Source organism: Hemicordylus capensis, chromosome 4 (assembly GCF_027244095.1).
Source record: "Hemicordylus capensis ecotype Gifberg chromosome 4, rHemCap1.1.pri, whole genome shotgun sequence".
Taxonomy (NCBI): domain Eukaryota; kingdom Metazoa; phylum Chordata; class Lepidosauria; order Squamata; family Cordylidae; genus Hemicordylus; species Hemicordylus capensis.
The window spans coordinates 80399050-80423132 of NC_069660.1; the positions used below are offsets into that span (position 1 = coordinate 80399050).

At 42.9% G+C, this 24083-nt stretch overlaps 1 protein-coding gene across 3 annotated transcripts in view; it reads left to right on the forward strand.

The window, feature by feature from the left end:
• AHCYL1 (adenosylhomocysteinase like 1) overlaps positions 1-24083 on the forward strand; it is a 77069-nt gene that overhangs the window by 33334 nt on the left and 19652 nt on the right. For all 3 annotated transcript variants that reach the window (XM_053246590.1, XM_053246591.1, XM_053246592.1), the window contains exons 2-6: positions 17208-17319; positions 18230-18373; positions 19219-19319; positions 20203-20305; positions 22127-22221. In XM_053246590.1, the coding sequence (XP_053102565.1) occupies positions 17208-17319; positions 18230-18373; positions 19219-19319; positions 20203-20305; positions 22127-22221 (555 nt within the window). The remainder of the gene's footprint in view (positions 1-17207; positions 17320-18229; positions 18374-19218; positions 19320-20202; positions 20306-22126; positions 22222-24083) is intronic.

Here is a 24083-nt window from a genome sequence, read left to right on the forward strand (position 1 = left end):
TAATCTATGCAAACCTAAAACATGCTTTTGACCTTTCTCTGAGGAGAATACAAGGACTAGGAGAAACAACCATGCAGGCCTTGTAGAAGTTACCATTTTTGTCTAGCAATCTAGACTTGCTGTGTAAAATTACCAGCTCTAGAATGAAGAATTTCCCCTCTGTGTGTGTGTGTGGGGGGGGGCGTTAATTAAAGTGTGAGGACAATTAATGGCTTTTTGTGTAAACCCATTATTTGTATTCTTAGTATAGGTAGACCTCATTACTCACAGTCTTGACATCTGCAGTTCCACATATCCGCAGTCAAGCAATTTACACCTAATAGTTTGCAATTGGACTGAACTGTCTCAAGTATGATGCTTACAGGAATTGTGGATCGCCACCATGAAACTCAGAGCTTCAGCCTCAAATGTCTAGCAAAAGAAAGGGTCCATCTTAGGAAAAAATCTGTGAGAAATTGCCATGGCTACTGTTTTTCTGGTGGTGGTCATGATGCCAGAAGTTAACCTATCATCTGAGCACATTGACCTATCATCTGAACACTTGTGGTACTAAATATTAAATAGCAGCAATAACAGAAGTGCCAGTTTCCATTGCAAACCCATAGTAGTGTACTCCTGCTCTTCCTTTTGAGGTAAGTAGCACTTGGCTTTCCCATCTTTCATTGTAGGAGGAACATTTTCCTTTTCTCCCACTTCACTAGGGTGAATTAGGACAGGTCTACATAATCAAGAACACTCCTGAGAATGTAGGTGTGGGGATCACATAATTAAATACTCCCCATGTCAGAAGGTTCCTGTGTGTAGAAAATTAGCAGTTCAGGGAGAGGCCTTGACCTCTTGCCCCTTATATACTAGCTTTCTGTGTTCCAAGAATGCTGTAATATGTTGTTCTTCTGTATATATGTAGCTTAACTCTTGGGGAGCAGATTCAGTGGGCATGCACTTTGACCAAAGATGGTAGTTTCAACAGCTGCCATTATGTCGGCTGGCCAACTGCTTGTTAAATCATCAAGTAATTTAACTACTTGTTAAATCCTCAACTTGTCCTCTCCCCCCCCAAAGCCATTTAAGTCTGTGCCATAAAGAGCATTAAGCAGTGTAATATAGTACTTCAATTAAAGTCACTATAGAAAATGTATTCTGTGTTTAGCATTTTGTCCTACAATAAAGGTTTCATTCCACCTTTCTCTAGAAGGAGACCTATAAAATAGTTAATAATGTAATAAGTTAGTCTAAATAGCCCCAAGGCTAGTTCTTTGGAATACTGAATACCCAAGACTTAGGCCTGTAAAAAGAATAGCCTTTTCTGTTTTAAACAGAGAATATTACATTGAATATCACAAGGCTTAGCTTTGATTTCTGCTTTTTGTGTGGTTTGATTATTTTAACCGAGAATGCTAGTGGAATGTACTGTTTATGATTCTTTTTGGATCCAGAACTTCAAACCCTTAGGATGTTTTATAAAGACCTGTTATGACAAAAGGGAAGGGAGCTCGAATATCAGAGGCCAGGGGACTAGTAATGGTCACTGAAGAGAAGAAGCTGTACAAGTGATCAGCTGCCTAATGGCAACTTTGGCTAGTCCTCTTTGGCTTTTGAATCTTCACTAGATGCTGCAGAGGTATTTCTGAGCTGTTATCTGCAGATTAGGAAATGGCTTTTAAAAATAGGATCTTGGGCTCTCAGAATACCTTATTCTGTGCAGTAAATAATTCATTTTTAACAGTATTCATATTGAATATATGTGATCCCCAGTCTTCAAACATTTAGGTCCTTTATATATGTTTCTATTGTCCAGGGCATCTCCTCCCTTCCTTTTTTTCAAAGTGTTAAGCTTTGTCTGAAATGTGTTTTTCCTGGTGTGATTCATCAAGTTAAGCTCCTTGATTTCCATGACATGAACCAGTATAAGAATGTGTGTATGCCCATTGACTTATGGGTTGTATATCAGAACCTTAATCATGTGCAGTGCCAATGTCAGCTTTGCACACTGTGTCTAGCGTTTATAAGTCCATGCAATCTGGAGGTCAGACCAGAGTGCTGCTGCCAAAACCTTTTCTGGAAACTCAGGATACACAAGGTGGTTTTACTAGCATTTTGGAAATTCATATTTTAAAATTTATGTGGTGTTTGTTTTATGTTAAAGTAAACCTGGATGTGTCTGTCCTTTTAACTGGACCTTACTTGAGACCTGAGAACATTCTCTTCTGAACACTGTCAATTGCATATAACATTTCAAATTTAGCAAAAAATTTCACTCTCTGCTCATCATTTTAGTAGACATCAGTTGAAATTGGGAATGGTGTGCTTTAATAATACACCTCTTTTGGTATGACCTTAAGATCTATCCTCCTGCAAAATAAGGACAATACTGACTGTTAAGTGTGTTTGAGCTATGTGGATTAAAGCTCTAGGCAAGAACTAAACTATTTCCCCTACTTTGTATTGAAGTACTGGGATTAAAAATATTTTCTTTTCTTCTAAATACTGTGCTCCACCCGGTTGGGAAAGCTACGTCCAGCAGTGAAACAAGTGTGAGTTCCAATAAAAAGATGACATTGTAAAGGTTGCTTTTGGCTTTGGAAATATGAGATATTGATTCAGAGTGTAAAGAAGCAGTTTTCTGCTTTCCTGGGTGAAGCCAAATCAGTTGATCCCGAATGCAGCAAGCTGTCCAAGCCTTTCAAAAAACAAGTGTATGGAGGTCTACATTCCACAGCAGTGTGTGCAGGAGACACTCTGCAGCAGTCAATATTGGTGTCTGAGATATTTGAAAGAGGGTTTTCCATCTAATGCCAACTAGAGTTCTCAACCCATAAGCAAGGAGGATGGTATTATGCGAAGGTCAGCTTCTGAGACTGCAGTTGGTCCTGTCTTTCCCCCAGAGTTGCATCCCAGCCCTGTTAGCACCTTTTTGGGTGCTAAATTTGAAATTGATTTAATGCTGGAGTAATTCACTTCGTTAGTAAGCTGCTTGCAATGTTTGATAATATTTTTAGACAGGGCAGATTTTACTAAGCTGTGGAGTTCAGATGAGCTCCCTTAAAGCTGGTGCAGGGATTACGGTGGTAAATTCAGCAGTTGATTTCATTAGCAAGCAGTTTCCTAGATCCAAATTGTCCTTTTTAAAGCTTAAAAACCAGATTCAGATACAACTTGTTTTTCTTCTTGTATTTTGGGCAAATAACTGGTGGATGAAATTAAGCACTGGCCAATTTCTAGCAAGAAAATATCTTATCTAGATAAACAGGGGCTTTTCTTCAGGGAAATGAGAATCTTCTGTAAGTCTGGAGCACTTGAAAAGGGTATGTTCTAAGTTCACTGTGCATTTACACATTGCAGTAATATGTAAAAATCACTGTTTGTGTGAATGCTTCAACGTATTTGCAAGGATCAAAATTTTATGATAGACCATAACCTGGATTATTTATGTTCCTATTGCTTTTGTTATGGAGGTCTATGATGTGGTAATTCCCCTGAAATTTTTTAATTCTTCCCTGATATTAGCATGTGCTTGATTTTTAAAACTGATTCTTTTTGTTCTGAGCAAACTTTAAGAGTTTGATATCCTAAGCATGCTTGCTAAGGCTTTTACATACACTAAATGTTTTTTTTACTTGAACTTTATATGAACAACAAATTATCTTTTCCCCGTTATCTGTGCATCCAGTGCTGAAAGCTTCTCTCTGCCTTGGGAAGAAATACATTTATTTTTAATGTGGGCACACATCTTCATTGTTCATTAGTTTCCTTGAGTATTTGAAGCTAGATGCAATTTTGAAATCCAGATTTTCTCCTGGCCACCAAAAATCACCAGTACCCTATAAAAACCTTATTTACAGATTTTAATAAATAACTGATCAATAACATTTATTCAATCATTTGAAGACAGCCTGCACTCACTCTTAGTACCAACAACAGTACAGAACACCCAGCAGTAGTTGCTGCTTGTGATATGCTATGCACAAGTGTGTGCGCGTGTGCACATGCACTGGACATTTTGTCTCTTTATCACAGGGACAATGATGACTGGTTATTGCTCAGTGATCAGGAAGCCTTTTACATATGCAAATTAAAAGTTATTTTCTCTGAATCGTGGGGAACCAAAACACCCGGATATATCCCTCAACACATTCTTACTTAGTATTACTGCATTTACTCAAATAGAAGACTATTCTGAATGCAAGTTGACCCCCTTAAAATATAGAGGCGAAATACAGGTTATACCTGTATTTACCTCAAAGGAAGAAGACTCTGAATTTAAGACGGCCCGACCCCCCCAACCCATTTCTAACATCGGAGAACTTGGAAAAAACCTGCTGTTCAGGTAAATACAGTAACATAGCACTTTAAAATAGTTGAAGTGCTTTGCATACTCTCAATAATCCTTACAATAATCACTCACTCATTGTTTCCTCATGTTGCAGATGTGCAGGGCTGAGCCTGAAAGATAGTTGTTTATGCAAGGCCACTTCATGAGTTTGACGGAAGAGATTTGAACTAGACACTTCTTCTGCTCTTAAATATTAAGTTTTGATAAAATACTAAATGGAAGAACATTGTCAGTAGAAAAATCTGCTTTCTGGGATCACAATTTCAGATGAAGCAACAAAGTTCATGTCTGAATGTCTTGACAGGGATTTGATGTCAGGGATTTAGTGACAGTTAATGTGATTAAGCTCTTTGTGGGGGTGGAACTGTTTCATAGTTTGGTGTTGATGTTCCCACAACAAATCCATGGCAGTGGGTAGTGGCAATGTTCCGAATTATATAAAGACAGTGGGGAAATTCTTGACTAACAGGCAGAAGGTTGCCGGTTCGAATCCTGGCTGATGTGTTTCCCAGACTATGGGAAACACCTATATTGGGCAGCAGCATTGTAAGAAGATGCTGAAAGGCATCGTCTCATACTGCACGGGAGGAGGCAATGGTAAACTCCTCCTATACTCTACCAAAGAAAACCACAGGGCTCTGTGGTCTCCAGGAGTTGACACTGACTCAACGGCACACTTTACCTTACAGATAGTCTTGAGCAAAGCATCTTAGGATAACAAGGTGGTCTTGATAGGCAGCTAGTTTTACAGGATGGCCACTTTAAGCAGGGATTAAAGTTGATGGGGCAGATCTTATTCCCATCCCTCAGTGGGGAATGTGAGCAAATATTATTGTCATACTCACTTTTAGCTACACACTCTCTTGCCCCTGGGCCACTCAAATCCCTGTCAAGACATTCAGACATGAACTTTATTACTTCATCTGAAATTGTGATCCCAGAAAGCAGATTTTTCTACTGACAGTATTCTGCCATTTAGTATTTTATCAAAACCCTCTTGCCCCCTCACTATTTGCTTCTCATGCCCTTGCCCCTGGGCAAGAGGAATAAACTGGTTTTAAAATAAGTCAAATACAAACGAACCTCTTAAAACTTGAAGCCATTAATTTCTATTACTTACACACAGGGGCGTAGCCACCATTGTGTGAACAAGTTCAAAGAACCTGGGCCGCTAATGGTAGGAGCCACTGAAGCCCCCAGGGGGGCATGGCTCAGGCTCCAGAAGAGCCCCTCACAACCCCCACCCCATTCCTGGGCTACTAAGAGTCCCGAGCGAGCGCTTGCCCATTAGCAAACGCTGCCTGAAAAGGATGGGCAAACGCTTGCTCATGAACGGGGAGGGGATTTCTCTCGGGGCTCAGGCATGCCCCATGCGTGTGACGTCATGCACATGGGACGTTGTCAGAGGGGCCGCTGAGCTGGGCTGGGCTGGGCTGGACCCAGGCCGCCGCTTGGCTGGCTCCGCGCCTTCTCACACACACAAAAACGCACACACACTCTTTTTATGTTTAAAAAAAAAAAGTAACTCCAAGGAGGGTTTCTGACTTTAGAGGCTTGGCATTATTAGTATGATGCAACATAGCATATTATCATGGCAAATTATGAGCAGTTATGTCAAACAAATGGTATGAACAATATGAAGTCCCTCTGACTTCAAAAGGGAGAGTTAGGTTCATGCTTCACACTTGTATAGAAGTCAGCAAGAGTTAATGCTCACCGTTAGTCTGATTTTATCCATAGTCCATCTCGTAGACACAGTGCTTTGCCCAGTAACTACAGAATTAGCCTGCTTCTGAAAAGGTCTTGGCATTTAGCCATTACTTAAATGATCTTTTTTGTGTGTATTTGCATGTGTACAGAGAACCAAACAGACATTTCAGAACTGCCCACCTTGTCTCTAAATAGTTCTTCAGAGGAAAAGGCATGTGGACTAATGTCTTGATTGAAATCTATTCACCCCTCTTCTCTCACCCTGATCTTTTTCTCCCTGGGCCAATAAGGTTTGATATGTGGAGCATGCTAAGTAGCTATCAGGTCAAAATAGGTGACAGAACTTGACAGAGAGATCTGCCTATGTTAGGCTTCCCTGACTTCACAAAAGCTACCAGTGCTACCACCATAAGGACTCAACCATAGGGAAAAAAAGGATTCATTCTTGCAAAGGTAGCACTCCCGTGGCAGCCTCTGACATTTTAAGTACTGCACTGTCAAGTCCCATTAATTGCAGGCCTATATGGTGATATTTAGTGCTAATGGAAAACAGCGATTTGCTTACAAAGTCAAAGTTCAAGCAGTTACAAAGGTGAAAATTTTTATCCACAAGAGAGGATCCATTGAAAATTTCAGACAGTGATTTTCCTTTCAGAAAGGAAAGCACAAGCAGGATAAACTGGGCAAGCGGTTGGCTATATCACAAAGACATACTTATTTTAGATTTGGGATCAGCAACTGAAAGTCCCAGGGTCAAATCCAGTTTACAGAGAAAAAACATTTTTAAAAAGAGACATTAATATAACTGATTTAAAAACAAAACGCAGTTTAAATTTAGATCAGGTTTTGATTTAAACTATTTAATATGAATTGTATCCACTCCCTGAAAGAGCACCAGTGTAGAAGAGAGTTGGCCATGGGAGATCACTTTCATTCACTGCTGCTATAATCCTCTAACAACGGTTGAACTGGCCAAAACTTTAATCAAGATGGAGTCGTTCTCCCTGTAGAGGTTTAGAATTTGACGAGAGTCCTAAACATGGTGCATAGCAGTAATAGCACACTAGCTCTGATAAATTGATATTTGAGACATGTAATACTTTTGAACCCAATTCTGATTGATTTGTTTCGTCTGTTGTTAAATTTTTATACCGCCTTTCATTAAAACAATCTCAAGGTGGGATTATAAAACATTTAAAACAAAATAAGACTATAAAACAGTTACACAACAAAAATATTAAATTTGAATATAAAAATACAAATCTAATTAAAAGTTTTAAAACAATACACAATAGAACCATAAAATACAGAGGAGCAGCAACAAAAACACTGATATAAAAGCCTGGGTAAAAAGCCAATATTCCACTTGCTTTCTAAAAACTGTGATAGAGACTTGGGAGCAGATGCCCACCGGGAGAGCATTATCAGTTGTATTATCAAAACAAAAATGTTGTTCTAAGTCTGGGAGCAATAACCAAGGAGACCCTGTCCCACATGCATGACAACTGAGCCTCCCTCATTGTTGGCATGTGGAGCAGAGCCCCCTCCAATGATCTCATCAATAGGGAGCAGGAAGCCCTTGGGAGCAGGCAGTTCCTCAGGTTTCCAGGGCCCAAACTGTGGATCTCAGTTATCAGTGAGGGTTATAAAAATCTGTGTTAAGCATTTATTAAATAAGAGTTAGGCTAAAATAAAACAAAGAACATTATAGCTGAGATCCTATTAGGTTCATAAACAAGCAGTTCCTTGTGCTGAAGTCCCTTGTGATGTACTCTTAAATATATACATTGCCTGAAGACATGGTGGTGAACAAAGTGCTGCTCTGATAGAACTTAAAATAGCATTGGCACAATCAGTTTGGATTAATTTGATCAGACCTCATTTGTTTCTCTTCCATGACCTGGGTGAAATCACAAGGCCCAAGGTTAAAGTAGGCTTTTGATTTTTTTCCTTTTTTTCTAGCAGATAAGGACATGAGGCAAGAGGCTTTGGCTAAATTATTACTAATTTATAGATTAAATTAATCAGGGAAGCTATAAGCAGACAGTATCTCTCCAATGTTTTGAATTAATCTTACCAACTTCATTGCAACCTGAACGTGTTGCATACATATTCCTCACGCGTTGGGCCCAGTTACATACCGTAGATTCCATAAAGAAGTTGTATTATCAAAACAAAAATGTTGTTCTAAGACACAGCTTTACTCTTTGTTAATTGAATCACTTAAGGCATGATGGTTGAATACATGCAAATGTAAAAGGTAAGCACTTTTTCATTTATATCTGGAACTGTTTTTTCAGCTCTGGCTCTGACCCATTGCTCTCGTGCTGTTTTAAGGCCACACAAGCAGCACATGGGGTTTGTTAGTTGAAATAAGCAAATCATATGGTGACAGCTTTTGCGATGCTTAAACTTTGGGCTGTGTCTTGCAGAATTAGATGCGTGTTTTATTTTGAATCATTTGCAATTTTCTGAACTCTCTTCTATGGGCAGATTAGGCCTTAATACTCTCTTGGTGACTCTACGGCTTGAATAAATAGCTTTCAAAAGTGTAAAATGTTCCTTTAAAAATGCAGATTCTTGAATGCAAACATCTGCTTTCATTTCCTTAATGCAAGTTGATATGCAAGTTTCTTCAAAAGTGACAGAGACCATTTGACTGTCAATCTCAGTTTAAAGCATTACAGGGGCTTCATAGTAAATCATTGAATTTTCTATAGTGGGGGCCTAAGATCCCCCCACACACACACACACACTTTTTGGCTTTCCTAACACTTATGTGTTATGACCTTGTTTCTTCCTACTGTTGCTTGCTGAGGTTAGTTTGTTCCTAGACTTAACTTTATAGGAGTGAACTGTTCTGAATTCCTCCTTTTACATTACACTTTGCATTTTCCAAAATAACTTTCATCCTCTTAACAGCTCTTCTAGATAGCTGTTTAGGGATTTGACGTACCATTTCAGTGCTTCAAATTTCTATTTACTCCACCCCCAACCACAGTCCAGACCAATCAGGAGATACATGTGCACATTTCATCTGATGGAGGCCATTGCAAGTGGTGTAGTCCACACAAATTCCTCTTCCAGTAAAGCATCAGGGGAACTGGTGCCTGACTCTTCCTGGGACACTTCCCATCTCTTTGTTGTGAACTACGGTGCCCAACTTGATGCTACTTCCTGTATACTGGCAGCTCCATCCTGGTTTGTTGTAATTAATCTCGGAATGCTTATGTAGAATATCCGATATACTGGGTTTCTCAGCTTAATTGTGGAAACTATAATATGTTTTGAACTGTGTTGTCTCAAAAACTAAAAAACAAATCATATTTGGCTTACATTCTGGAATTCTCAAACACTCTAGTTGCCTGCCACTAAACTTTTTTTATTGAATAATAGCTACGGAATAAATTATTCATATGAACGTAATCTGATATTTCATTCCCATGCTTAAGCCCTATTTTGATGTCTGATACTCAATTTAATGTATTGTGTAATTTAATATATTAATGTATTATGCACTTGGTTTCAGATTTTATTATGGTTAAACAATTTTATTTTAAAAAATTCCAAAATATTGAATGTGGAACTTTGTGGGAGATGTGATAATCCAAGTATAGTGACCAGTCTCTCCTCCTTCTAAAGAGTTAACCGGAAGTGAACCCTGTCTTGACTGACAGGCTGGTGAACACCAGGGCTCAGCTGACAGGCTCAGTGGACACCAGTTGAGTGGGACCTGGAGAGCTATTGCCAGGAAGAAGGGAGTTCTTTGTTAGGGAAGAAGCTAGGCTTCAGGTGCTGAGAAGGACGTGGCCATGGAGGTTGGCTGCAGAAGAATAACTCTGCAGATCCTTGAAAGACAGGAGGGCAGGAAGCCTGAATTCTTATCAGGGGTTTGGTGAGTTCAAGGGAAGGAGCCAGGGCTTATGGCTTCAGGACATTTCGTCTAGGGGAAAGTTTGTTTAGTCAGACTTTGTGTTGGAAAGTTATATTCCTTTGGTGTTTGTGCTTTTGCATATTCCTGATGCTGTTCTATTATTGTTTACTTGTAATGTAATTAAAATGAGAAACACTAGCCTACGCCCATCCTACCGAGGGCGTTGCAAAAGACTATAAACATTTAAGCGTGCATTAAGACAACCTATTTTTGTAATCCTACTAAGTATTCTTCACTGTATTTAAAGCTGAGAAAGCCTCAGACAGAAGCAGTCTGTAGTAATTGCATAAAACTGTGTTTTTCCACAGCCCAAGGAGGTCATCCTCCATAGTATGGGATTGCAGACTGAGCATGCTCCAGACAGGACCAATGAAAGAACTGAAGGTGTGGCTAGCTTACTGTGTAGGAGGCGACCCAGCCCCAATTCCCAGTCCTGTCTTTGCTCCATGGACAGGTTAGTTCTTTTGCTCTTGCAAATTTTTTGAGTGCTTGGCTGGCTAGCTTTTTTCAACTTTTTTATTCTCCTGCTACCTAGTATCGTGCAAGCGGGAAGAGAGAAGTCGTATTTTTTGCAAATTTCTAAATTTGAGGTCTTTAGTTTTGCTTCTTTCTAATTCGTCTTAACTCATTGGCGTTCATTCTTTTGCTTTTGCTTTTCACTGTCGGCTCTGTGGAACGTGCTCAGATGGGTGCCCCACTTGAGGGCTCCCTCTCTGAGGGGCCCACATCTGATTGAAGGGCAAAACAGCCCTTCCGCATGTCTGCCTCGCTGGGAGAGATCCACCTATCTCTAGCCCTGGCAAATGCTGCCCCCCAAAACGGCCAGCTGTTTCCACCACCTCAATGGGGCACTCAAAAAAGGAGCAGAAGAAAGTGAAAAAGAAAACCAAACACCTAAAAGATGAGGCTCAAAAACGCTCTTCTGCCTCCAAAACATGCTCAGTGCCTGTTTCAGCTGTGCGCCTGAGTGAGCGTCTATTGATCCAGGCGGTCTGAGAGGAGTGCCCGCCCCACCACGTCCCAGAATCAGAGTGCGAGTAAGCTGACATGCCTCTGGACCAGGGTGCTTGGCTCCCTCCTTTGCCTCCAATCCCTCCTGTCACCTTGCCGGAGGAGGTGATTGAGAACCAGGCTGCAGCAATCGACCCTCCTCCTCCCCAACCACTGGAAGGGGACATGGAGTTGCCTTTGATGGAGACTGCATCGGCGTTACTGCCCAGGACGCCTCTCCCGCCTCCTCAGCACTACCGCCCAGGATGCCTCTCCCACCTCCTCAGCACTTGCCAGCTGAACCAGCCATACCAACACAGGAGTGTCCTCCATCGCCACGGCCTAGCCTTCCCACCTGATTGCTGCCGGTGTGGCCTGATCTTCCACTTGGACCTTCTACACTGCCTGCAGGCTTAGGGCACATGAGTAATATGCCAGTCCCTGGCATTAATCCCTTTCCACCCGATATCGTGACTTGGCTAGGGGATTTCATTAATAGGCAATGCGCTGATATTATTCGGGCTCATGTGCCACTTTTGATTCCGCAGCCCTCTCTTTCCCTGCCATTGGTGCCCAGGGCTAACCAGCACCTCGCTCATCATCCCCAGACTCCAATCCTGGTAGACACCCCATTCCAGTTAATGCTTGTTGCAGCCTCGCTCTAGGGCCCTGAGGTGAAAGAAGAGACCAAGATCTCCTTCACCATCATCATCTTCTAAGGGGGCCTCTTCACCCAAGCGACTACCTCACAGCACCAACCGGGAGTGCCATCCAGGCCCCTCCCCGCCTTCTGCACCTGTGCAAGTTCTTCCTGACCCACGCATACCCCCCTCTCAACCCACCAACCCCCTCTCTGAACATGAGGAGGGACTGAGTGATAATGATGGCACTGAGCCCTCCCAGTCAGACAAGAAAGAGGGAGAACTCTTGGATGAGAACACTGTGGGTCGTCTCCCATCCTCCTACCGCAGGGGTGGGGAACCTTAGCCCTCCAGCTGTGTTTGAACTACAACTCCCACCATCCCCAGCCACAGTAACAGAGAGGAGAGCTGGTCTTGTGGTAGCAAGCATGACTTGTCCCCTTAGCTAAGCAGGGTTTGCCCTGGTTGCATATGAAAGGGAGACTAGAAGTGTGAGTATAGCAAGATATTCCCCTCGGGATGGAGCCGCTCTGGGAAGAGCAGAAGGTTTCAAAGTTCCCTCCCTGGCTTCTCCAAGATAGGGCTGAGAGAGAGTCCTGCCTGCAACCTTGGAGAAGTAGCTGCCAGTCGGTGAAGACAATACTGAGCTAGATAGACCAATGGTCTGACTCAGTATATGGCAGCTTCCTATGTTCCTATGTACCACCTATTTTCCTCCTCCAATTTCAAGGTCATGCTCTCTAAGGCGAGGCACGCTGTCAATGATGTGGCACCAACTGACAATTCTAGTACTGTTCTTTCTCTTGGTCATAATGTTTTTCCTTCCAGTTCCACCCTTTGGCTACAGTCCCTTTCCCCCAGTTGTTCAAAGATGTTATGATGGCTGAATGGGTGACCCCCGCCTCATCCAAGGCCTTGGGTCTGATCCCTTAAAAACACTACAATCTACCACCAGAAATTTATTCTCTCCTGGCAGTGCCCACGGTGGACCCTCCCGTGGCTCAATTGGTGTGTGCTTCTGTAGTGGTAAAGCGGTGGCGGGGTGGGGGGGTGGGGGACACAACTCAGATCCCCCAAGGATCGTAAGGCGAATATGCTGCTTTGCAAGTCGCATTCTTTCTCGGCCACATTTGTCAAGGCAGCCACCACAAACTCCATCTTTGCCAGGGCTTCCATGCTCTGGGTTAAAGAAATCGCCACTATGATCTATCCCAATCTCACCAAAGTATGCCAGGGTTTAAACAAATTGGCAAAGGCCACTGCCCTTAAGGCGGATTCTTGTCTGGACTGTATCCAATAGGCAGGCCGCGCTATGGCTTCAGGGGTAGCAGTCCACCGTTCCTTGTGGCTCAAACGCTGGAATGTGGACTCGCGCTCTAGACCTAACCTTTCCACGACTTGCTTTGCAGGGGCCCAGCTCTTCGGGGAAGTTTTGGACCTGACCCTGGTAGAGACTAAAGATAAGAAAAAAGCTCTACCACCTACCTGTAGGGATTTTCGTAGACCTTTTAGATAAAATACCCAGTCCTTTCATCCTTTCAGGGGAAATCAAAGGTCTTCCTGGGTGTCACCAAGAGACCGTAGAGGCTTTGCTTATCGCCCCTCCTGGCGTAACCAGTGGCAGCAATGGGGAGGTGGATCAGCCAGAGGTCGAGCATACTGATCCTTTGCCCAGACATCTTCCCTCTCCCCCTAGAAAGCAATGACTACCCTCTGGTGGGAGGCAGGCTTCTTGACTTTTCTGCACAATGGGAGGCAATGATGCAAGATCATTGGGTACTCTCCACCATAATCCACGGGTACACCGTGGACTTCCTAACACACACCCGGGACCACATCACCAGAACCCCAAGATCCAAGTTTTCAGACAAACATCTGTGAATGACATTCACTATTCAACATCTCCTGCAGATCAACGCCATCGAAGCAGTGCTGTCGACCAAATTATGGTGCAGTGTTTATTCGCTTTTATTTCTAGTTCCAAAAAAGGATGTAACTTGGAGAGCTGTCTTAAACCTCAGGTCTCACAATCGGTTTGTATGCAAACTGAAGTTCTGCATGGAATCTCTTCGTTCCATCAAGGAATCTATAGCACCTCATGACTTCCTGGCATCAGTCGATCTGTCCGAAGCTTACCTTCATGTACCTATCCTCCCTGCTCATTGCCAGTTCCTCAGATTCGTTTACAATGGCCACCATTATCAGTACAGAGCCCTCCCTTTCTGATTGTCATCGGCCCCAAGGGTTTTTACCAAGATAACGGTGGCTCTGGTTACCCACCTTCGGTCCAGTGGAGTCCACATATACCCGTATCTCGACGATCTGCTTATCCAGGCATCCTCGTTCACTCAAGTCCAACTATCTGTGCAGAAGACCCTGTCTGTCTTCGGCGCCCATGGTTTCCTGGTGAACCACCAGAAGAGTCATTTTGTTCCTTCCCAAACTCTGGGGAGCTATGTTCGACACATGGCACCCGTCAGTCTCCTTACCACCAGAACATTGCCAGAAACCGGCCTCTCTCATTGGTCCTCTTCTTCACGAACCTTTGGCGGACCTCATGATGCTGGCTTAGGTGCTTGGGTCCATGATCTCATGCCTGGAGTGCACTCCATGGTCTCGTTGGCACTCCCACCCGCTTCAGTGGCTCCTCCTTCCTTTCCAGGAGGACATCATGACTTGCACACACAAGAAGGTCCTCCTGCCATCTGAGGTCTGTCACTCTCTACAGTGGTATAGAGTTGCCCTCTCACAATCCCACACCGGACGATAGTAACTATAGATGCGAGCCTGTCTGGCTGGGGAGCCCACTGCAGCAGCCAATATGCCCAAAGTGTATGGTCAACATGGGAGAGAAAACACAATATCAATTGGTTGGAGCTGGGGGTGGTCCGGCTGGCTCTACTGCAGTTTCACTCTCTGGTCCATCACACACATGTCCTTGTATGCACAGACAAATCACATAACAACAAGCAGGGAGGCACTCAGTCCAAGATGCTGATGGCGGAGAACGACAGGCTGTTTCTCTGGGCAGAGCGTCACCTATCATCAATAGTGGCAGAACAACTTCGGGGCACGTCAAACATGCCGGCCGATTGGCTCAGCCGACAATTGATAGATCAAGCAGAACGGTCTCTACATCCAGAAGTTTTTCTTTGGGTTGTACATTGCTTCGGCCAACCACTCATGGACCTGTTTGCCTCACAACGCAATCATCTACTCCTCAGGTTCTTCTCCCGCTGCTTCTCCCCTCGAGCGGAGGCAACAGATGCCCTGGCCGCCAGTCTCCTATATGCCTCCCCCCCCCCCACTGCGGTGATGGGCAAGCTGGTTCAAAAACTCCATCTAGAGAAGGCAGAACTTATCTGGATCACCCCTTTCTGGACTTGGAGGCCCTGGTTCTCCAACCTTCTGCAGCTCATCGCACCACCATGGCATCTCCCAGTACGGCCGGATCTTCTTCTTCAAGGCCCGCTCTGGCATCTAGAGCTTCAGTGGCTCTACCTAGCTGCCTGGAAGTTGAACGTGCATTACTAGCAAAGAAGGGCTGTTCTCCTTCAGTTCAAAAAACTATTCTAGCCTCGCATTGATCCTCTATGACCTGAATATATCAGGCCTCTTGGGCAGCCTTTTCCAGATGGGCATGCAGGAAACACACGGACCCTCTGTCGGCAGGTGTTCCTGAAGTCCTTTCTTTTCTCCAAGCAGGCCTCGACATGGGGCTCTGCCCATCACCCTGAAATGCCAGACCTCGGCTTTGTCTCCAGTTCATTGCCTATAGTCTGGTTCATCCTCGCAACTTCATCCCCACCTTCGGAGGTTCCTCAGAGGGGCGTCCAACTTGGCCCCTACTCCTATCCACAGATTCCCTACTTGGAACCTGAACAAGGTTCTTAATGTCCTTACCAAACCCCTCTTCGAGCCTCTCTCAGAGGTTGATCTTTGTTTCCTTTCTCTTAAAGTCCTCTCCTTGGTGGCTGTCACCTCCACCCGTTGAGTGTCGGAACTGGGAGCTCTATCAGTGCAGAATGAATTCTGCGTTTTCCAATCGGATGCTGTAATCCTGAAGCCTGACCCTACCTTCCTTCCAAAAGTCAATACCCCCTTTCACTGGTTACAGAACATAGTCCTGCCTTCTTTTTGCCTCTCCCCTACCCATCCCAAAGAAAAACTTTGTTACTCGCTGGATGTCATAAGGGCTCTCTGCATCTATCTGTGCAGGACCAAATTCGTTCAACATTCAGATGCCCTTTTTGTCTCCTTCCAACAGTCATCCCTGGGACTTAAGGCCATTCTTAGCTTGGTTATGTCCTCCTCAGGCTGTAGAAAAAGAAACATTGGTCTTACCCTGAAGGGTTCTTTTTCACAGCCGAGATGGTCATCCGGCCCACCTGAGGATGTGTGCTGCTGCTACTTTTTATCGTGACTTGGTTTTTTGAAGGGAGGGCATGACGTGTCTGGGTGGAGGTGACTTCTAGGGTGTTTTAGCTTTTAGGCTTTTGTGGCTGATTCTGTTTACCTGCTCTGTTGTATTTTATCTAACCTTTCTATTTTCCTGTTCTCTGAGAGCACTTCAGTCCCTGAACTGGAGCTGGTTCGCCTCCTACACAGTAAGCTAGCCATGCCTTCAGTTCTTTCACTGGTCCTGTCTGGAGCGTGCTCAGTCTGCAATCCCATACTATGAAGGATGACCTCCTTGGCTGTGAAAAAGAACCCTTCATGGTAAGACCAATGTTTCTTTTTTTAGTTCTTTTCTTTTTACAAGCCTTTCTGGGTACGTTTTTAGGAAGGGGGATTTCTGGTGCAAACATGTCCTTAAATGTTCAGCAGCTATCAGTTTTCTCCCCACACATGTAGGCTTACAGGTGGAAGATTTTTGTACTTGTCCAAGAGCCAAATTAAGAGAGTTTCCCCTGGGATCCCACCCCAAGCCCAGGGAGGTTCGAGCTCTGTCAATAAGAGAGGTGGTGGTGACAGCATTTTGAACATACTGATAATACGGAATAGTTTTAGGAGAAGCCTAGCCAGGCAGCTCAGCAGGGATGATTCAGCATTTCTTTCCTTCACATGAGATCGCTCTGAGACAAAAGCTTTAATCCGCTACACTAAGTCTGAGGTGTCCTTTTTGTGTTGGTTTGGGTTTTTGGTTTTTTGTTAAGGTGAAAGTTGTTAAGGGTGCGGTTGTGGAGATTGAGGCCTAGCTTTTGTTACCATCTTATTCTCATTACCAAGCTGGCATGAATGATAGATTGGTGTTAGTAATGATATCTCTGTTACAATATGAGTGTAGCTGTACAGAATGCACTCCTTAGATTTCTGAACGTAAATGCTTTTAACTGTTCTTAGACCCTGATGAACTTTGGAACCCCTGAAGCTGGGTAATACCTTGAAGTTCACAGAGGAAGCACTATGAATCTTAGTCCTGCATCTGTGTGCATGTTCTGATAGCGCAGGAGTTCACTTTTGTATGAAGGATCTGGGATAAAAACTTCAAGAAGTTGTCCTATGTGTGCTACCTTGTAATGCTTGTTTGATTTGTGTGGAGTTGTGATAAGAAAAAAGCAGTATAGGCATTTGTCTCTTCTTATTCTTTTATACTTAGCAAATCCAGTTTGCGGATGATATGCAAGAGTTCAGCAAATTCCCAACTAAGACTGGTCGCAGGTCCCTCTCTCGCTCTATTTCACAGTCTTCCACTGACAGCTACAGCTCTGGTAAATGTCTGGTTCTTTTTTTCTTGATACTTTATTTTTGTCTTCATTTGTGCACCAGTATGGGCATTCATCTGTTCCAGTTTCCAGCAGCAAGTGTGTGTGTGATACAGCATAGCACCAATAGTAATTACGGAACTGGATAAGCAGTTTGCTCACAATGCTCAATGTGAGATCCGCAAAGAGGGTTTCGTGTCCTGGTGGCAGCCTGTCTAGATGGAAAAGTTTAAGATCTTCAAACAGTTCCAGAGTGGACTATTTCTATTTTCCAAGTCAAGTTTGTCTATATAGGATACAGTCTAATGTTCACACATGTGCACAGATTTACAGACGTGCGCACACAGGACCACAACTACAAAGCTACCACAAGTCTTTTAGGGAACACTACTTGCTTTTTGTGTACTTGAAAAACACATTCGACTCATTACTTTTCATGAATACTCAGCAGGTTTTTTTTGCTGCTTTTGTCTCTTGCATCCTATGTGAACATATAAGACTGAACTTTCAGTACTATGCTGACAATTGGAAAAAAGGTTTCCATGCATTTACACAATATTTTACCTAAACCAGCTGAGGCCCATATAATTTAAGTGCTTGATTTGTCTGAACGGCAGCCTAGAATTTTAATAAATAAGATGGGGCTCTTTGCCAATAACCTTCCTAGGATGTTGATATCGTGCAGTATTTGAAACCCACATGGTGCCACCTTATGCTAGTGTATCTAAGCCAAGAAGTGGAAGACTTGAAACAGGAGGCCAGATTGACAGGGCACACTCACTGTTTAGGACAAATTATCAAAATGAAGTTAAAATAGCACAGATGGTAAAATGTCAGCATTGGGTAAGACATGATGGTTGTCCTAGTCCTCTTCATGTATGTTCTGTTCTCACCAAGCATTTCTTTCCTCTTCCAGCGGCATCCTACACAGACAGCTCTGATGACGAAGTTTCCCCTCGAGAAAAGCAGCAAACTAATTCCAAGGGCAGTAGCAATTTCTGTGTTAAGAATATCAAGCAGGCAGAGTTTGGGCGCCGAGAGATAGAGATTGCTGAGCAAGGTAAAGGATGAGCTGTTGGGTATTGTAAATTATATCCACGTTGTTAGGAAACACTTTAGTAATGGCCTTGCTCTTTTGAAATGTCAGCAAATTATGTACATGTATAACAAATCTAAAAAAACTCAGTTCCCCCCCCAACAGGTGTGGCTACCACTTGCAATGTTCCACATTCTCACATGTGAACAGTGGGTTACTAACATGTGCAGTGTGTTTGACCACTTTTGTGCTAGATACAAAGGAACAGAACCTGATCCCTGCAGCTACATTTTGATGCAGTGAAATCTTTAGGCTACATATTTCTTAGCAACCTTGAAATGTTTCTGGCTGCAGTGTCATATTGTCAGTATATTATATTTACATAAACGAACATTTGGAGAGCTGGTCTTGTGGTAGCAAGCATGACTTGTCCCCTTAGCTATGCAAGGTCTGCCCTAGTTGCATATGAATGGAAGACTAGAAGTGTGAGCACTGTAAAATATTCCCCTTAGGGGATGGAGCCACTCTGGGAAGAGCAGAAGGTTCCAAGTTCCCGCTCTGGCATCTCCAAGATAGGACTGAGAGAGATTCCTGCCTCCAACTTTGGAGAAGCAGTTGCCAGTCTATGTAGACAATGCAGAGCTAGATGGACCAAGGGTCTGACTCAGTATATGGCAGCTTCCTATGTTCCAGTATCCCTCCAGGATACTGGCCATCATCTTTCTCTGCCTTACTAGAGCTCTGTTGTCTAGTAGCTGTTTGCGTATGTATGTTTCTTTAACTTATCTAATCCTGGGAATCCAAGAAAATGTTTGTTTACTCAGAGACTGGCACGAGTTTCATTAAAGGCTACTCTTTTGCTTTCGTAGATATGTCTGCACTGATTTCACTAAGAAAACGAGCTCAGGGGGAGAAGCCTTTGGCTGGAGCTAAAATAGTGGGATGTACACACATTACAGCACAGACTGCGGTGAGTGCCTCTGATATGGAATTTTGTATACTAGCTGGCCTTTCTTAACTGCTACCCATGCAGGTGATTTCTGTCGTTTGGAGTATAAACTGATAAGTGTCTCACGGTTGTATAAACTGTGTAAACATGAATACTCTGACACAGTTTGGCTGTTAAACCATCTTGGTGGGCGGGGGCAGCATGCATGTGCGTGTAAGTGCTCTGTTGAGAGATTTGCCATTATGACAGCTCAGGGATCCATGAAGCTGATGGTATATGTTGAATCTTCTGACAGCTGCAGCCCCTTGGGTGAGGAAATGGGTGTGGTATTAAATCAATTAGGGTGATGCTAAAATGATTATAGTGATGTGAGGATTGCATTTCCTCTGCCCTGCAGGAACTAGGGTTAGTTTCATGGATTGATAAAATAAACTAGCTGGGCTGGGCACAGAACATCTGTGCCTCTAGCTTGCCGCTGCCCATGCTGTTTCCCACCCACTCACCCGCCACTGCTTCTCCCCCCTGCCCACCCCTGCCACCACCATTGTTTTCTTCAACCTGCTCCCGCCGTTTTCTCTGCCTGGCCGGCCGCCCACCACCACCACCACCATTCACCATCATCTTTTTTTCTCCACCAGGCCCCTGGCCCTGCCACCGCCACAATTTTCTTCCCTCCCGCCTGTCCCCATTGCTATCCAGCAGCTGTTCATGAACTCTCACAAAAGCTGCCATACATGGGATTAGCAGTGGATATGCCTAAGAGAAATATATAAATATAAAAATATAAATATAAATGTGTGTGTGTGTGTGTGAATGATTAATTTTTAGTTCCGAACTGGTATTAAGCAAATCCAGCTATTGCCACTGCTTTTCAGGTTGATTCTGCATTTGCTCTGTCCACCAGGTCTTGATTGAAACACTGTGTGCGCTGGGTGCTCAGTGCCGTTGGTCTGCTTGCAACATTTATTCCACTCAGAATGAGGTGGCTGCTGCCTTGGCTGAGGCGGGTGAGTATGGAACAGCTGTGCAGAGATTCAGTTGCACATCAGAAATGCAAATTCTGTTTTTGTTTAGTGCAGTGCTTATTAATTCCATAAGACTTTTGATACTTATGTGACACACCAAGAGATATGGTGATGTTAAAAGCTTTCTCTTTTTTACTCCCTTCCAAAGCACTAAAGTTAATTATGCAAGCTTCTGACAACTCATTCTGAAAACATTGGGAAGTTATTGGGAACGCCTGTTTCAGATAAAGCATAGTTTTGAAAGAAGGACCAGATTGTTCCATAAGCACAAACTTGAAGAAAAATAATTGAATGATGGAATTGGTGACATATTATTAAAAGAAATTGAGCAGGATGTTACATAGCCTTGTATACCTGGTGGTTATGTGAAAAGATGTTTGGTTCTTTGTATATAAAATCTCAAGATCATGTTTTACTTGCTAATCCATTGGTTATACTAGGAACTGAGACAGAGAGCTATTATAATGTTGCCCATTGTAACGGTCAAGTGTATTTCATGTTGAAAACTGGCACAAAGACTTCCTGTAGAATAGTGATTAAAGTATAGAATATTATGGAAATAAAGCTGACAAATCTAGCACATTCAAATAAATGAAGCTAGTTACTATTTTTTAGAGGTGTGCACGAACCATGGTTCAAGCACATTTTGGCAGCAGGGCCTGGGAGCTTTAAGAAAGAGGAGAGCAGGTCCTTGCATGCATGGATGCCATGTCCATGCTGATGCCCCACAGGGTTTCTAGGGATGCTTGCCGCCTCAGCAGGAAGCTGCTTGAGGCAGCGGAGAGCAAGTAAGGACCAGTTCGTAAAGCTCCTGGGCACCACTGCCGAAATGTGCTTCAGCCGTGATTCATGCACAACCCTACTATATTTTGCAAGAAAAGGGATAATTCTCTAGAGTTTTAGTGTATTTCTCTGCTATATAATTGCTGGGTATATTGTATAATTATAATGCTTATCTGTCCATTTTTAAAACTTCAGAAAAATAAGATTCAGAAATACTGTTTGCAACTTCATTGTCCTAATATTTTTGTAAATCTCCCACATGCGCAAACTCTTAGATATTCTGCCAAGCCTCTACAGAGGAATGTTCCACAACCAGGTGGACTCCCTTGAACTTCTTGGGAGAGAACAGAATATGCTAAAGAGAGTTTAAGTTTAGGTTATTTACTCTGTTCTGGATGCAACTCTTACGTATGAAAGTTTGTGTCACAATAAGTTTGTTGGTCTATAAAGTGCTGCAGGACTTTGTTTTTACATTGCTCCCTGTTCCTTCATATTCTAGTCAGGAATTCACTCTGGTGGAATGTTAAAAACTAGCAAGTTATAAATAACTGCTATTACTTGTGTAGTGCTCTCTTATTATGGTGAAAGATAGCATAGTGCTGGATCTGGGTGGGCTTTAACTAAGCTGCATCCTTCGTTATACTTAGTGGTGACTGCTACCACAGATCATGGTCCTATTATTTATGTGTGATGTAGAGATAATGTCTTTTCAAATAGCCTGTTCATTTTAATAGACTAAACAGAACAAGAATGGCATAAAACAATGTGGCTGTTTGCTGACTATCAAGCATTCACTCCTGCTGATTCCTGTATTCTCAGTCTGGTGTTCTAACTTTATATCTTCTAAATGTGCAATGTACAGACAGTTTCCGTCATCAGAATGTGTATAAGTACAGTTGGTGGGAGCAAGAATATCGTGCCACATCTGCTGTGTGTCAGTACAGTATTGGGCTTAATTTGGGGTTGACTTCAATAAATCTTGCTTGAACAAAATGAAACAAATATATTTCTTCTTACTAGGTGTTGCTGTGTTTGCCTGGAAGGGAGAATCCGAAGATGACTTTTGGTGGTGTATTGATCGCTGTGTAAATGTGGATAGCTGGCAGGCTAACATGGTAATAGGACATTCCCCTAAATTTCCTCTGATTTGAATTCATTTTTTGTTACATTCTCTTTCTGGATCTCAGACAATATACTTTCAGACACCTATTTCAGTATGCCCAGGGACTCTGACCTGCCTAATGGGACTTCTCTTCAGTCGTAGACCCCTATTCCAGATTTCAAACTGCTCTTGAATTTCTGTGTTTCAAAAGAGGTTGGTCATGCAGCATAGAAAGTAGTACACTGTATTCAAGAAACACAAGTCCCTTGGACATGCAGAACTGGTGTGTGGTTCTCTGGTTCCAAAACATTGGATCACACTGTAGTACTTAGTGGCTAGCCACATTCTGCTCCTCACATGTTTTCCTCTTTTGTTCTGCCCTTTGCTTCTCTCTCTTTCACTGAAAAAGGCTTGTTATTGAGAGAGTAGGAAACTTGATTGAGGTTCTTGACTAGTTTGATACCTATCTCAATAGAGAGGCAGTGTAGTAGAGGGAGTATCGGACTCGGACCAGTAGGACCTTAGTTCACTTAACCATAAAACCCACCAGGTGGCTTTAGGCAAGTCAATGTGCCTGTCTAATCTGCCTTAGAGGGTAGTTATGAGGATAAAAGATAACCTTATTTGTGCTAGAAGAAGGGCAGAATACAAATGTGATAAGATGAATGCCTCCAGGATAAGCCAGCTTGATATGAGTAATAAAGCAGATAAAAAGAGAGGGAGAGGCTGCCTTTTTGTTGCATACCTTTTAACCCTCAGATTCAGACTAGGAATAGTAGCAAGCCTCTCTGCCTCACAAATGTGGAATCACTGGAAGTTAGTTTAATATCAGACCTCAGTTTCACAAATGTTGCACTAACAGAAGGTTTCCCCCCCTTTATGTTGATTCTCTGATATTTAGCATAGAACTAAATGACAGATTTGCTGAATCATGTAAGTATGAGTGTTTAAATGTGAATGTTTCTATAAGTGTGCTATCTGTTAAGGATTGCTCACTTCATGGGAAAATAAATAAGAACATAAGCTTACTGGGTCAGGCCCAAGGCCTATCTAGTACAACATCTTGTTTCCCATGGTGACCCATTGGATGATTCTGGGAAGCCCACAAGCAAGAGATGTGCAGCTCCCTTGCAGCTGGCATTCAGAGGCATCCTGCATTTGAACCTGGAGGTAGCTTGTAGCCATTGATTATTTTGTTCTCCCTGAATTTGTCTATGATTGACCTTTTGTCTTAGAATAGCTATGTTTAAGAGAATGAAAGTAGTACAGGTACATTTGACAACTGCTTGTCATATATTTTGCAGCTACTTGAAGAATCCTTTCCCTGGAACAATAATTGCATACCTTCTAGAGAGCTGTTCAACATCAGCAGAGGATCAGGTCCCTTAAGTGTCTGGCCTGGTTTGTTAGATGCAAAAGCTATTACAGTTCTAATCCCTACTGTAATAATGCTATTCAAGGTAGCATCTGCTTGTACACTGGGCAGTACAGGCCACAGTACTTCTGTTTTTATGCATCCACCTTGGTTCATGTCTACATATCAGGAAAAGGCTTCTCTTAATTAACTCTGTAGTCACCTATACAGAAAAATATGAACATCTTGGCTACTCTTAAGAACAGAAGCTATATTTGAACCAGAGATGTTTCTCTTTTTCATAAGGTTAGCTACCCGAAGAGTCTAGGTGATCTTTCCCATGCTTTGGGTGTCATTTGACTTCCAGTCAAATATGCAGAGTAACTAGTACTTACACTTTTCATTTTAGAGAGACTGCACAGTGCTGTGAAGTCTATGTATTCAAATTGTATGTAGTAGAAAATCAGGCCAGATACGTTGTTTGGACAGTGTCCTGCAGCACATCAACAGAGCATTAACAG